The sequence below is a fragment of the Arachis stenosperma genome, chromosome 8 (assembly GCF_014773155.1).
Source record: "Arachis stenosperma cultivar V10309 chromosome 8, arast.V10309.gnm1.PFL2, whole genome shotgun sequence".
NCBI classification, from domain to species: Eukaryota; Viridiplantae; Streptophyta; class Magnoliopsida; order Fabales; family Fabaceae; genus Arachis; species Arachis stenosperma.
In genome coordinates this window covers 30,729,012-30,745,041 of record NC_080384.1, presented here as the reverse complement: position 1 = coordinate 30,745,041, position 16,030 = coordinate 30,729,012, and the positions used below count along the sequence as shown (strand labels likewise).

The 16,030-nt window shown below is 32.1% G+C and overlaps 1 protein-coding gene across 1 annotated transcript; it reads left to right on the top strand.

Annotated features, from left to right (window-relative positions):
• The first annotated feature begins 14,721 nt into the window (after positions 1–14,721).
• On the top strand, positions 14,722–15,760 carry LOC130946770 (CEN-like protein 2). The gene is made up of 4 exons (XM_057875614.1): positions 14,722–14,952; positions 15,051–15,112; positions 15,365–15,405; positions 15,490–15,760. Exons 1-4 carry the CDS (start codon positions 14,734–14,736, stop codon positions 15,708–15,710), a joined length of 543 nt encoding a protein of 180 aa, XP_057731597.1. The 5' UTR covers positions 14,722–14,733; the 3' UTR covers positions 15,711–15,760.
• Positions 15,761–16,030: the final 270 nt, after the last annotated feature.

Below are 16,030 nucleotides of genomic sequence, written 5' to 3'. Positions count from 1 at the left end.
ATACACATGGATTTATGTGAGCCTAATTCTTGGAGAAGAATTTTATGGTGTGCAAAGAGTTGCAAAGAGGTTCTTAATTTAGATCAGATATCCATTGGTCAAAGAGTTGACAGCAAAATGTTGGTCTCGGTGTGGATACGCATAGAGTCTTCGTACAATCGAAGAATAAAGTTTTTACTAAAGCATCTAAAGGTATTTAGATCTGATCTATATTATATATTGTTTATTGGAATAAAGTTTAAGCACAAAATAGATCTTTAGGATTACCTTATTTTTCTTCCGCTGCGTGTTATGAACACATGGTAATCCCTTCAGCCGTGACGGCAGCAGTATGCGGAGGTGGCTGCGGGCGAGAGAACGATGCCTGTGCTGTTGGACAGTGGTTGCCGGTGGCGTTCCTTCCAGAGCTGTTTCTGATTTCCTTCACGATGGAGGAAAGGCAGCTGTGGGATAGGTGTCGCCTAACAGCGCGGTTCTGGGTGTCGTGGTGGCTGTGCCAATTGGAGAGGAGTATGAACGGCGCGGTGGGAGTGGAAGAGGAAAAAAAGGAAAAGGGTTTCTGTGTGCGCAGCTATGAAAATGAAAAAGAAAAGTAAGGGTTTCTAGTTTCTACCATTTTTAATTAAGATTTATTTAATAAGCTTTTAATTATTTAAATTTGAATTTAAAAAATTTAAAATTAATTATTAAATAGAATTGTTTAAAAAGTTGGCTGGTTATTGTTGGTTTCGTATACTTTTTTATACAATAATGTATAGAGTTAAATAGACTATTTTTTTATTGTTGGATTATAAATTCGAGTCAAAGAGGAGAAAAAAGACGCCACTAAATATTCATTATAACAAAAAATGAAGTTAAATTATTTCTTAACTACTAACTAGAGTATGATTGACATTTGATATGAACCAATTTTTAATAGTGAATTTTATTTAATTTTCTCTAAAATAACATATAACTTATTCTCTATTACGTGTTAATTTCTAATTGGATGTTATTTTAAATTTTTAATCGTCTCCCAAACATCACCACTTCATCGGGTGTCCTATTCTCTCCGTCATGTTATTGCCATTTTCCAAAGCATCATTGCGGCCGTCAACACAAGCAGCGCCACTGTCCTCGCACTAGAAGACAATATTGACACTATTATTGTTCCAATTTTACTTCTTCAAAATTGTGTATCATTACTTTGATCTCAAAGTATTTCAATTCTCTGCGTTAGAATCAAGGAATTTATATTGGTTTTAGAAAAAAAGCATACACTTTAGCCTTGCTATTTTAATATTTTATAATGATATTCTATGATAGTTGAATGATAGATATTCATGAGTCATTATATATAATTGAATTGTAGTATCGATCATAGTTATAAGAACGATGGACATAAAATAAAATTTTCGTTAAGGACTGAGAAAATACAGAAACAGCGTGAAAGAGAAGGAGATCGCGAAGATAGCGGTGCTGCTTGTGTGGACGACGACAGAGATGCTTTGGAGAACGATAATGACACGACAAAATATATGGGACATCCGATGAAGCAGTGATGTTTAGAAGACGTAATAATATCTAATTAAAAATTAATATATAATAAAAAAATAAATTACATATTATTTTATGAACGATTAGATAAAATTCACTATTTTTAATATATTGTATATTTAAATACTTACGAGTTTTAAATTAGTTTAAATAAAAATTTTGTTAACACGATATGATACGGTTGATTAAAAATTATCTTCTTATTACATTCACCATTCACCAATGATAGGTAATTAAAATAATCAACAAGTTATATATGTGTAAGTCTTTATTCATATCCTCTATAATGTTTAGAAATCTGATTTTAAAAAATATTTATATTTTTCTTTATGACATGCAAAAGAGGATAATAATAATAATAAAAAAAAGACATGCATGTGCTGAGACGAGAAAGAAGAGATGTTGCATTATATAAGTTACAATTTCCTACAAAACTAATTAACAATAATTGCTGAAGTGACAACTTATTAAGAAGTGATGACAGCACAATAATGGAAGGGAATAAAAGTGGTGAACTAGAATACCCACTAATTACTTGGAAATTCTTATCGAATAAAATAAATAAATAAATAATCTATGGTGCTTGCCTTCCTGATATATATATATATAGTAAATTACTATTTTAATTCTCAATGTCTAGATCAAATTTTAATTTAATTTTTGACGTCAAACGTTTTATTTTTGTTTTAAAAAATTTTAAAAAAATTTAATATTGTCCTATCGTTAAATTTAACATATAATTTATAAAATAAATAACATAGATTTAATAACAGTATTAGTTAATTAAATTATATTTTATAACACTTTATTTTAATTTTTTTTATATAAAATTCTAAATCCCAACATCAATCATTAATATTTTAAAATCAAATAAAAAATATTTATATTAGTGATTATTGGTATATGGATCGATTTTACTTATACATTAAAATAGAATTTTATTGGCTCGTCAATATACAAATTGTTTATGTCAAATTGAATGGTAAGACAACATTGAACTCGCTTAATTTTTTTTTTATTAAAATAAGATATTTGAAGTTTTTGGGACTAAAATAAAATGTTTAAAACGTTGGAAACCGAATTAAAATTCGACCCAAATATTATAAATCAAAATAATACTTTACCCTAAATATTATTGTTTCGAGAATTACTTGAAACATATGGTTTGAACCTGAACGTGAGGTCCAGACTCCTTTGAGATCCGTGTCCGACTTGTATTGATGTCGAAATATTGTTGTCCAAATTTTTTATGAGGAGGTGGAGGTGGTACCTATAAGAGACTTCGATACTTAAATTAACAAGGATTCAAAGCAAATTTTTAATAGATTGGATTCTGAATATACCTGAGATTGTTAGTGTACCTTTTAGAAAAGTTCCACCTTGGATGGTGGATAGTCGTTCCCTTTTTTAGAGAAGTTGTTTAAATATTCGTTCTAAATAAATAGAAAATATGGTAAAGATTAGTTACTTATTCAAATAGACAAGATTAGTAGTGGTAGTTGTGTCCGACCTCTATAAAGTCTAGAAATTGAATAAGAATAAATAACGTCACTTTTATTGAATGAACTTTTATTCATTTTGAGTTTAGCTATATTTTTTGGGCCAAATATAAATAGTATTTTATTCCTCTTTCATACTTATATAGTTATATTATATTATATATTTTTGGTCATTTTAAACCTATTTTAGAGTCATAGGACTATCTTTTGTTGGGCCTATTTTTTGTTAGGCCCACTAAGCTGAAATGTTATTAAAAATACTAACTCCTATTGAAGTGGCAGGTGTAATGACTGCAAAGCCCCAAAAAATAAATAAATAAAAAGAAATTTCAGTAAATTATAGTATTATACTTGATGTTATTTATCTTGTTACAAATTTTTGTCTCTTCTGAAAGAGAAAAGACCTCTTTCTCTAAGATACTTCCGTACCATAAATTGTAATAAATATATATGAACGGAACATATCATAAAAAAGTTCCAATTGTACTATGTTCGCATATTATTGATATAATACCAAAAATAATGTAGTAGAACTAATGAGTAATAAGTAATAAACAATAAGCCAAGCCCTTAGCCCTAGATGTGATTCTTGAATTAGCTAGGTGACCCCCACTAGCTACTATAATAGTCCATATACTATACCAAATTTAGCTGCATTTGGTTCGTCGTCTTAATATAAATAAGACATGGAAATAGATACATATATAGATATAAAAAAATATTAATTTTATATTATATTTAGTAAATTAGATAAAATAGAATATATAATTTATTATTATATTAAAATTTTATTTTTATTTTTATTATTTTAACATTATCATCGTTTTTATTTTTTTTATTTTTCTTTTAAAATTAAAAAAATTACCACTACTCTTGAACTAAATTCAGAAACTATACAATTCTCATTCAAACTAAAAATTAATATGTATAATAATAAAATTAAATTCATAACAATATGGTCTTTGAGGTTATTCAGAAGTATTCATTTTTATTTTTAGATAAATTCAAATTAAATTCAATAGATATAAAATTAACTAAAATTTCAATTTTAACTCAAATAAAAAAAATATAGAGATTAAATTTTTTTTAATAAAAGATAAAAATAAAAAAAATAAATTCAGAAACTATAGGTTAAAATGACAAGTGATGAGATACAAATAAGGTAATAAAATGAGAAAAGAAAGAGACAATAAAAATATAGAAAGGAGAAGAGAGATAGAACAGTAATTTTGTGGTTGTTCTCTATCTGTAAAAATAAGAGTAACAGAAACATAGACGCATCAGGAAAGATGAGGCAAAGAAGATGCTCTCTCTGCAGAAGACAAATTGCCAATAGAGGTTGAACCAGTACAGTGGAAGTTCTAAACAATGGCAGTAGAGGACAGTAAAAGAATAAATTTGTAAAAGATTAGTGTCAAGTTAGAAATGTATGTTTCATCATTTTAGAAAAATACAAAATATATATTTTTAAAATACATATTTTTAGTGGGTATTTATGTATGATTTTATCTTTCATAATTTTTGTTTTAGTAAACAAGTGCGATTTATGTACTCCCGTATACTCTTTGTATTTATATTTTAATAGACATATTACATATATACTAAAAATAAATACTACCAAAATGAGAGAACCTCTAACAAAAAGAGCACATTTCTACTAGGAAAAAGAATTTATTATTCATTGTTATGTTATCACTCATTTGTTAATATACTTTAAGAGGATAAATACATAATGATAAAGTTAAACAGACCAATTTTTATTGTTGGATTATAAACTCACTCAAAGGAAAAAAAAAGACACAACTAGATATTCATTGTAATAAAGAATCAAGCTAAATTATTCCCTAACTACTAACTAGAGTATGATTGACATCTGATATGAACCAATTTTTAATATATTGTATATTTAAATTTTGATGAGTTTCGAATTAAATTACATCTACCAATGATATGTGACTAAAATAGTCAATAAATTATATATGTGTAAGTCTTTATTTATATGCTTTATGATATTTAGAAATCTAATTTTAAAAAATATTTATATTTTTTTTATGGCATACAAGAAAGGACCATGAAAAGAAGAAATATGCATGTGCTGAGAGGAGGAAGAAGAGATGTTGCATTATATAAGTTAGCAATTTCTTATAAAACTAATTAACAATCATCGCTGAAGTGACAACTTATTAAAAAGTGATTACAACCCAATAAGAGGGAATGAAAGTGATAAATTGGAATACGCACTAATTAATTGGAAATTTTGATCGAAGAAAATAAATAAATAAATAATCTATGGTGTTTGTCTTTTTGATATTATATATTATGATAAAATATTATTTTAATTTTTAAATATTTTATTTTTATTTTAAAAATTTTTAAATAAATTTAAAATTGTCTTATTATTAAATTTCATACAAATAATTTAAGAAATGAATAATGTAAACGTTACTAATATTATTAAATAATTAAGTCATATTTTGTAACACTTCATTTCAATTTTTTTATACAAAATTCTAAATTCTAATATCAATTATCAACGCTTTAAAATAAAATAAATATTTATATTAGTGATTATTGGTAGATTGATTTTACTTACACATTAAAATTGAATTTTATTGGCTCGTTAATATACAAATTATTTGTGTTAAATTGAATGGTGGGACAATATTGACCTCGCTTAAAACTTTTATTTTTGGATTAACATAAGACATTTGAAAGTTTTGGGGATTGAAATAAAATGTTTAAAATGTCACAAATCAAATTAAAATTTGACCCAAATATTAGAAACCGAAATAATACTTTACCCTAAATATTACTATTCCGATGGTTACCTGAAACAGGTGATTTCGGCCTAAACGTGAGGTACAGACTCCTTTGAGGTCCGTGTCTGACTTGTATTGATGCCAAGGTGTCGTGTTGAGGTCCGCGTTTGACTTGTATTGATGCCAAGGTGTCGTCGTCTAAATTCCTCATGAGGAGGTGAGGGTGGTACTTGCAAGTAGGTTTTTAGTAGATTTGGTTATGAATATACCTGAGATTGTCAGTGTATTTATACTATAAGAGATAATCACTTTTTAGAGTAGTTCTACCTTAGATGGTGGATGATGGTTCTCCTTTTCTAGAAAAGTTGTTTAGATCTTCCTTTTAGATGAATAGGAGATATCGTAGGGGTTAGTTACTTATTCAAATAAGTAACGTTGAGTAGTGGTCATTGCGCCCGTCTATGAGGTCGAGTAGGAGTAGATGAGGCCACCTTTATTGGGTGGACTTTTATTCATTTTGGGTCTGGCTATATTTTTTAGGCCAGGGTATGAACAATGCCCCTACTTGAGTCCGAGCTTTACTAGTTCGGATTCAAGCATTTGTAGATCTAATTTATTTCTGTAGAGTAAGATATTAAGTCGAGCAGACTGTCTTTCCTAAAGGCTAGGTCGAGTGCTTGACGTGATTTAGAATTGTGAGGCGTTACGTCTTTTCGTAATTCTGCATGTTACTCAATGGTTACCTTGGTAACTGTCTCCCATTAATGAAGGGTGAATTTACTTTTTTGCCATTAGTATTTTATAAATATAAAAAACTCTCTCTTTCTTATTTTTCGTTTTCCCTTCTGAATTGCTTCAACTTCATTTCCTCTCATAATTTCTTCGTAATCACTGTTCTCCTTTCATGATTTCTTTATCTTGAATTCTTGTTTGAGTGCTCATATATTGGAGGTTTTGGATCATCCGTGTTCTTGCTGTTGTTGTGCATCGACTCCACTTCATATTTTCACCAAGTTGGTTTCTTTAATCTTTTGAACTTCTTTACGTTCTGGAGGATGCACCTCTGCTTTGTTTTTTATTTTCTTTATCAATAATTCTTTATATGCTTGAAAAATTAATTATGAAAGTTTCTTATTTCTTTGTTGTTACTGTGATTGTTGTTGTGAATCTAAATGTGGAATTTTTATTTTATGTTGCACCCAAATGCTGCTATTTTTCTTATTGAAAATGGCACCATTTCCCCAAATGAAAATGTAGTGTATTTGATGTGTGCACAAAACGTTGCAAGAACTGTGACGTTCTTGGTTGAGGACTACTCGACCTCTTTTTAATTGTGTACATGCTTATGTTGTTATCCTTGTTCTGTCGACTTCTAGTGATGATCTTCTTTCCTTGTTTTGTAAGTATAGTTTTTATGTCTCAATCAGTAATTCACAACATGCATATCTTCTAAAGTCCTGTCCGATATGACTTGGATAGATATATCTGTTCTGACTCCCATCTCGGTTATTGATAACAACTATGCTGAAACATTTTGTAGGCACCAAGGTTATGCCTAAATCGGGAGGATGAGAGAAATTACGAGATTATAGTTGCCAACCCTGAGGAAAGGGTGTGCTTTCCCCGACTAGATAGGTCGAAGCGTCACTTCATTTACATGTATGATTTTTTTTTTTACAAAACTAGATGTTAGTCTTCCCTTTTTCAACTTTGAATCTGAAGTCCTTACGGTCTGTAACGTTGCCCCTTCCTAACTTCATCCTAATTCTTGAGATTTTTTAAAAATTTACCAGCTTTTTTGTCAGGAACTTAACGTTCCTCCTTCTCTGAAGGTCTTCTTTTATATTTTCTTTCTCACCAAACCTTTTAGCACCAAAAAATAAGGCTGAATCTCCTTCCGAGTTGTTCAAAAAAGGAAGGTCTTTGTCATTTTTAACGATTCCTTTCATGATTTTAAAAATTACTTCTTCAAGATTCGTACTGATGGAGGTGTTCGACCTTTCTTTTTAAGTGAGAGAGATGAATCCATTTTCCTTTGTATTGGGAGGAGAGCCTTCTAATAGTGAAATATAACTTAAATGACTTAGATGAGGTCAAAGAGAGTGTAGTACTTTTGTTCCAAGAGTGTTGGGGTCGAGCTCCTTATCTGGATACCAATGGGTTTTTAGAAAATCCAAGCCAACTTCAATCCGAGCTAGGTAGCCTTCACTTAATTTTTGTAGATATTATTTTGTTGATTATTTTGTGGATGGCTAATGTAACTCGACTTTCATGTTGTGCAGATAAGATGGTTCCTAAGGCTGCTATCAAAACTCTTAGGACACCTAGGAAGCACGTTATCACTCGAAATATACAACTAAAAGAGGCCGGTGAATCTGTCGATCTCTCCTGCCCTTCTAAGTCGGACTTAGGTGCCTTAACCTCTATAAAAATTATTTCTGAACCAACTCCTCCCCTTTGCAGTTCAAAGAAACAAACAATTCCTCTTCCACCTCCTAATCCCGAGTCAAAACCTAAAAAATGGAAGACCGCCGAATTAGTGGGTGTTTATAAGCAGGGCTTTGATACAATGGCTTGGGCCGAAAACCACATCCTTTCAAATAGTTTTATTAGTATGGATGATGTTTTTGTGAAGAGCCACCTTCAAATTCATGCCCGAGGTGGAATTCGTATGCCAGGGTGTGTGCTTCATTATTGAAAGAGTTGAAGAAGACTCCCCTTAGCGCCACTCAGCATACTTTGGCTGACCTTCAAGCTAAAGTGGCGTACTTTGGCGTACTTTGGAGGGTGAGAATGAGTCACTTTTGTCTGACTTTGGAAAATCTCGAGAGAGTAAAACAGGCGGAGGCAGCCTTAGCCATGGCGGAGGGCTTAAAAAAGAAGGTTGAGGAGAGTTATACTAGAGTCTTCGGGGAGAAGCTTGACTTGGTAGATGAGGTCGCCAAGTGCAGGGAGAAATATGCGGAGCTTGAGGAGACCATAACTGAAGGCATGGACGAGATGGTGGAGAATCTAAAGGCTCAGTTCCTGGTTGTTGCTCCCGAGGTGGACCTCTCCCTTATCAACGCTAACAATGTTGTGGTTAATAGGAAGATTGTTCCTACCCCTGAAGATAAGAGGGACACTCCTATGCCCGATCCAAAAACTCTCCACCTAAAACTCTCCCTACTTCTATCATGCAGTCTAAAGCTATCCCAACCTTGTCTGCTCAGTCTAAGATGCTTCGAATTCAAATGATCAGACTACCTCTTTGTAGCTTTATTTTTTAAGTGTTTGAATGACCCGACTTGCGGGTCTTTTGTGAACAATTTAATTTTGTAATAGTCGTAGCTTAAACACTTTACTTTTTTGTGCTAAAAATCATTTTCCACTATTTGAATGTGTGGTGGCTTTTTGCATGATTGAGTGTTTATCTTCCTTTACTTAGTTATAACTTTTAACCTTTTATGACTTAGTTTTTTTCTTTACCCAATCATTTTGGTAGCTTTAAATAAGATTTTCATGAAGTTGAAAAAGATGTCGGTAAAGTAAGTCGGTCATCTTTGGACCCTTCACTTATAACTTTTTTCCTTTAGTCATTTTGAACTTTGACTTTAAGTAATCAGGCTTATTAAGTTACTCTTGTATTTCGTTTTAGGTCCAACTCTTTTAAGGTCAGACCACAAATTGTTACATAACTTCTTACACTAATTCGTACCTCGTCGTTTCATCTTGTCGACCACTCATGTCGGACAATGATTTTCACGGAGCTTGAATTAATGTGTTTGAATGAAAAAATTGGTAGAAAATGAATTATTATTAATAAAAGAAAAAGATTTAATTTTGGAGGTGTTCTATTGCTGAGTATTTAATTTTGAGGCTTGCCACTAACTTTCTGATGGCTGAGTCGGTAAATTGAGTTCCATTGTCCGTGATAATTGAATGTAGAACTCCAAACTAGATAACAATGTTCTTGTAGAGAAACTTCTGACTTCTTTGAGCTGTGATGGTTGTCAAGAGTTCTGCCTCAATCCACTTGGTGAAATAATCAATCCCAACTAGGAGGTACTTTAGCGGGAGTGGATCCTCTCCAGTGAGAAAAAAACTGGATGGTATCCAGTGTTCAATCTAACCATTCATTGCACTCTCTCTCTTATTTATTTTTGGTCCCACTCATAGAATCAAAGGTAATAGATCACACTGGATTCTATCAATTGTTAAAAAAACTGGAGAGGATCTTTTTCCCTACCCGGGTGCATGTGGAAATGGATCAAGGAGGTCTAGACCTCATTTTGCAAATGGCCAGGGTGAAGTGATGCTAATAAGTTCTTCTGGAGGTCCTACATGGAAGTTGGTATGCTTTTGACAAGGCATTCACTTTTTAATGAAGTCGGCCAAAAGAAGCCGTCTCCGATCACTTTCTTAGCTAGTGACCGTGCTCCTCAGTAATTTTCACATATGCCGTTATAAACTTCTTCTAAGACCTCCTTATTCTTGGAAGTCGGGATACATTTCAATAGAGGTGTGGTTACTCCTCTTTGTAGAGAACATTTTGGACCAGGGTATAGTTTTATGCTTTTCTTATGAGCCTCCTTGCTTCCCTTTCTTCTTCATAAATGATATCGAATTTAAGATATTCAATTATGAGGGTCATCCATCCTAGGTTTTAATTAGATACGGTCATTATTTCAGACTTGTCGTCTCCTTTTAACACAAATAGTGTGTGGAGAGTTTTCTAGATTAGGCTTCTATTGCTACCCCCTAGGTTGGTGCTGGTTAATTTAGAGAGGGCATCAGCACGGGTATTGGATTTTTGAGCTATCTGTCAGACCTCTGTTTCTGAGAACTGAGCTAATTGTTCTCGTGCTTCTTCTAAGTACTTCCTCATGTTGAGATCTTTATCTTGATAAGTCCTATTGACTTGGGAGGTTATCATTTGAGAGTTACTAAATACGATCAATCTTTCTGCCCTGACTTCTTTAGCCAGCTTCAAACCAACAAGTAAGGCTTCATATTCTGCTTGATCGTTAGAAATAGGAAACTCAAACTTTAAGGAGAGTTCAGTTCGAGTTTCTTCTTCATTTTCCAGAATTACTCCTACTCCACTTCTGGTTTTGTTGGATGATCCATCTACATACAAACTCCAGGTTATTGGATTTTTCTAGGCTTTTGTGTATTCTGCCACAAAGTCGGCCAGATATTGGAACTTGATTGTTGTTCAAGTTTCACAACTTAAGTCAAATTCGGATAGTTCTATTGTCCATTGTAGCATTCTGCCTGCAATATCTGTTTTCTTGATCTGACTTGTACATCGAAATTTGATTGTATCCCGAGTATGCATCCATGAATGACATATATCTATATCCTGAAGTTGAGTCAACTTTACCAAAAGTTGTATGTAAAGAAGTAAAACCAAGAGGTCAGATCAGCGTATCTCTTACCCTAAAAAGGTTGTCTGGATAAGCCTTCAGTTTCTTTTCTTCTAACCTGAGTTTATCAAAAGCGGGTTTGAATAAAATGTCAACCGAGCTTTCGTGATCCACCAAAGTTCTATGGAGGATTGCATTAGCAAGGATCATTGTGATTACCACAAGGTTGTCGTGACTACGTGTCACTCCTTGTGCATCTTCCTTGATGAACGAAATTGTCGGTAAATTGAAAATTCTGCAATCTTCCACGACTTGATATACCTTTTTAAGATGCATTTTGCGTGAGGAGTTAGTAATTTTACCTTTGCAAGTCCTCCATTTATCATGTGTATGTGCCTATCAAGGGTTTGTGGTAGCCAATCTTGCCGACCTCCATGTTTATCACCTCTCTTCCTTTTTCCTGGGTCGTCCGATCTTTCTGCGAGGTATCTATTTAGCCGACCTTCTCTAACTAACTTTTCTATAACATTTTTCAGATCATAGCAATCATTAGTAGAATGCCTATATAATTTGTGATACTCGCAGTATTCCACCTGACTTCCAGCCTTTTTGTGTTTAATGAGGCTGATAGGCAAAAGTTTTTCAGTGTGATAGATCTCCCTATAGATATCAACAAGAGAAACTCAGAGTGGGGTGTAGTTGTGGTATCTCCGAGACTTTTTCGAGCTATATTCCTCTTTTTTCTTTATCTCTTTATCCTTATCCCTAGCTTGGTAGGGATGATTTGGCCTTGGACTGGATCTCTAAGTTGGGAGTTCTCCATATTGATATACTTCTCTGCCCGCTCTTGTACTTCATATAAAGAGGTCGGATGTTGCTTTGATATAGATTGAGAAAATAGCCATTCTCTAAGACCATTAACTAATCCCATTATTACTGCTTTAGGAGGCAAATTATGTATTTCTAAACAGGCTTTATTGAACATTTTCATATAAGCTCAGAGAGTCTCTTCGACTTCTTGTTTTACCCCTAAGACACTTGGAGCATATTTGACTTTGTCTTTTTAGATTGAAAATCGGGTAAGAAACTTCCTTGCCATGTCATCAAAGCAAGTCACCGACCTGGGTGGTAAGCTATCAAACCACTTCATTGCTACTTTGCTAATGTTATCGGGAAAGCCTTGCAAGGAGTCACATCGGATACATCATTCAGATACATCCTACTTTTAAAATTGCTAAGATGATATCTTGGGTCGGTCATGCCATCATAGAGATCCATGTCGGGGCTTTTAAAATTTCTTGGGACTCTAGCCCGCATGATCTCTTCTATGAATGTATTTTTGTTTCCAAAAGGGCTTTCTTCTCGTTCAGCGTTGTTGATCCAATTTCCTAGATCAGCTTCTAATTTTAGAAGCTTTTCCTCGAGTTCTCTTCTACGTCGCACCTCCCTTCGCAGATCTCTTTTGGCTTCTCTTTGTCGCTTAATCTCCTGTTCGAGTTACTCCAACCAGCCCTGATATTCGTGTACAAGTCCCATGATCTTAGTTGGGTGTGAAAGTTCTTTATTTTCAGGTGGATGTACCTCTAACTGTAGTCGTTGGTTTTGAAGATTTTTTGACGTCCCTTTCCCATTAGAATTACTTGTTCCTTCTTGTCATAGGGGTATCATAAGGGCTCGTTTGTCGTTGTGAGGTTTTGGCTCAGACTCAGATTCAGCGTGTCCGTCTTTAAATTTCTCGTCCGCCATGGTTGGTATAGACTTTCAGGTCTTCGACAATGGCGCCAATGTTCCGAGGGTTACCTAAAATGGATAGTTTGGGTCTGAACATTATGTCCAGACTCATTTGAGATCCGCGTCCGACTTGTATTGATGTTGAGGTACCGCCGTCCGAGTTCCTTATGAGGAGGTGGAGGTGGTACCTGTAAGGGACTCCGATACTTAGTTAGTAAGAGTTTAAAGCAGGTCTTTAGTAGATTAGGTTCTGAATATACCAGAGGTTATCAGTGTATTTAATCACATTTTAGAGTAGTTTCACCTTGAATAGTGGATGACCATTCTCCTTTTCTAGAGAAATTATTTAGATCTCTCTTCTTGATGGATACGAGTTATCGTAATGGTTAGTTACAGTAAGATTGAGTAGTGATTGTTACGCCGATTTCTATGAGTCAGGTAAGAGTAGATGAGGTTTGGGTTTGATTATGTTTTTTTTTTTTTGCAACAATTGCTATTGCTCTTTGAATATTAAAAGCAATCCCTTGTTATTCCTTTTGAATTTTTTTTAGTGTGATTGTGAAATAACCTTAACCACTATGACTAAATTATTTTTTCTTAACATGATTATTCATTTTGTTGTGTGAGTGGAACAGCTTTATACCCCCAATTTCTTGCTTTAATTATCTATATAGTTGGCAACGTCATCATGAGAAGTAAGATTCTAATAACACCCACGGTTAGAATTTAACCTTTATGTACTCTCATTGTAAAAGCTCTAAAACATATATATTTATTTTTCTTTCAGTTAAAGATAATGATACTTTTGCCCTTTGCACCTCAAATGCCTTAACAATACTTTATGGTATCAAGATATTAAAAAAAATTGGCTTAAGAAATAATAGATGATGAGAATCAATGCAAAGTTTCATTTGAATTATATTTATATTTTATAATAAAAAATGACAAATATTTAAAAAAATCAATACAATGAAAGTAAGAACTTATTACAAGCTAAAAGGTTTTTAAAAAATAAAAAGAACTGAAATACTCAAACGTAATACAACACATACCATTCGTACTCACAAAATTGACTAATTAATATTAATTAATTTGTTATATTTATTTATTCAAATATAAAATGATATATAAAATTAAAAAATATTATATATACACAAAAAATAAATGATCAAATTAGTTAATATATATATATATATATATATATATATATATATATATATTTGTATATAAATAATTAAATATAAATTATTTAATTTATTTTTAATATATATTCTATATAAACGAATAATTTGGTAACCATCTTTTGTTTATGTGTATATGGTTTATATATAAAAATTGCAGACCTATCTATAAAAGCTTTAATATTCTTCAATCTAGGTATGCTGTCACCTTTCTCTGAAATGTTGACAAAATGTCCATCTCCATAATGTTTAGGTAGATAACTGTATGTATGTTCATTGCTTTGTGATTAATGATTTGGATAAAATTAAAATTAATTTCACATAAATAAAATTTGGAAAAGATTTAAAAATACATGACATATAGAGAAAAATAAAAACATAGATGTATGTAATGCGTTATAGTTATTTTAAATGTTATATACGTGTATGATTGTATATTAAAAAAATAAACAGAATATTAATTAATAATAAGATACTGCTAAAATGAAAGTACTTTTGTTTCCTAATTTTATATTTCTATTATTATAATAATATCTCCTATAAATATAGGGTTTTATTTGTAGCTATAGAGCTCATCACATTCACACATGCATACATAGATTGGAGCAATTATATAACTTTGTATTGAAGAAGTAACTTTACCTTACATTGAATAAGTAACTAATAAGAAAAATAATTGATGATGATGGCTTCATCAAATGCATTTTCATCATCAGATCCACTTACTATAGGAAGGGTGATCGGAGATGTAGTCGATGATTTCACAGAAACTGTGAAAATGACAGTCACTTACAACAACAAGCATGTCTACAATGGCTATGAGTTCTTCCCTTCTTCAGTTTCCACTAAGCCTAGGGTTCACATTCATGGAGGCGACTTGAGATCCTCTTTCACTCTGGTTCATTAATTATTAATAATTTCATTACTTAATATGTTATATACTCGTTATTTCATGATTATCATACTTTTACTTTCTTTTGTATTTGTTTGTTTCAGATTATGACAGATCCAGATGTTCCTGGTCCTAGTGACCCATACTTAAGAGAACACTTACACTGGTACCTTATATACATGCATGCACTTTGATTTGATATGATTAATTTGTTCAACTACTTAATTAAACGATGGATCTTATTTAGTTGTTATAGTATTAGGAATTATTAGTTGTATATGTTTGTTTTGGGGCACATAATTCACAAGAGTTAATTTTAGGTAACAAATTGTATACTTTTATTTTTAAGACATTTAAGTTAGTTAATTAGTTAATGTGATTTGCATAAAATAATTAAATATTTAATTTCTTATTATAGGATGGTAACTGATATACCAGGCACAACGGATGCAACATTTGGTAAGATATTAGTTACTTCTTTAATTAGCTTTCACAGTATTATAATGAATGTATGTTTTTCATGTAATTAAAAAACACATACAGGAAAGGAGGTGATAAAGTATGAGATGCCAAAGCCAAACATAGGAATACATAGATTTGTTTTGGTGCTTTACAAGCAGATGAGGAGGCAGACGGTAAACAAAATTCCCAGTTCAAGAGATCTCTTCAACACAAGGAAATTCGCAGTTGAAAATGATCTTGGTACTCCTGTAGCTGCTGTTTTCTTCAATGCTCAAAGAGAAACCGCTTGTAGAAAGCGCTGATCAGCTGATCTTTAAGACAAAATAATCTTTTATCTTAAATGTGTGCAACTCATGTAGTAGTGACACTATTATGGTGCTTTACTTATATATAATATGGTATGGGATCAGCCAAGAATAAGTTTAAGACTGTTAAGGTTATGGGTATCCATCTCCTAAATAGCTGGCCTACCATTAACTAACTATTTTAGTAAGTAAGTTTCATCAGTTTGCATTGTAGTTTGCTAATTAAGCTTTGTTTAATTTTCATTTTCTAATTAGTTAAGTTTGAGACCTTACCTTTTCTGTCTAAGCATGTGCACATATTGTTCTTTAATTTATTC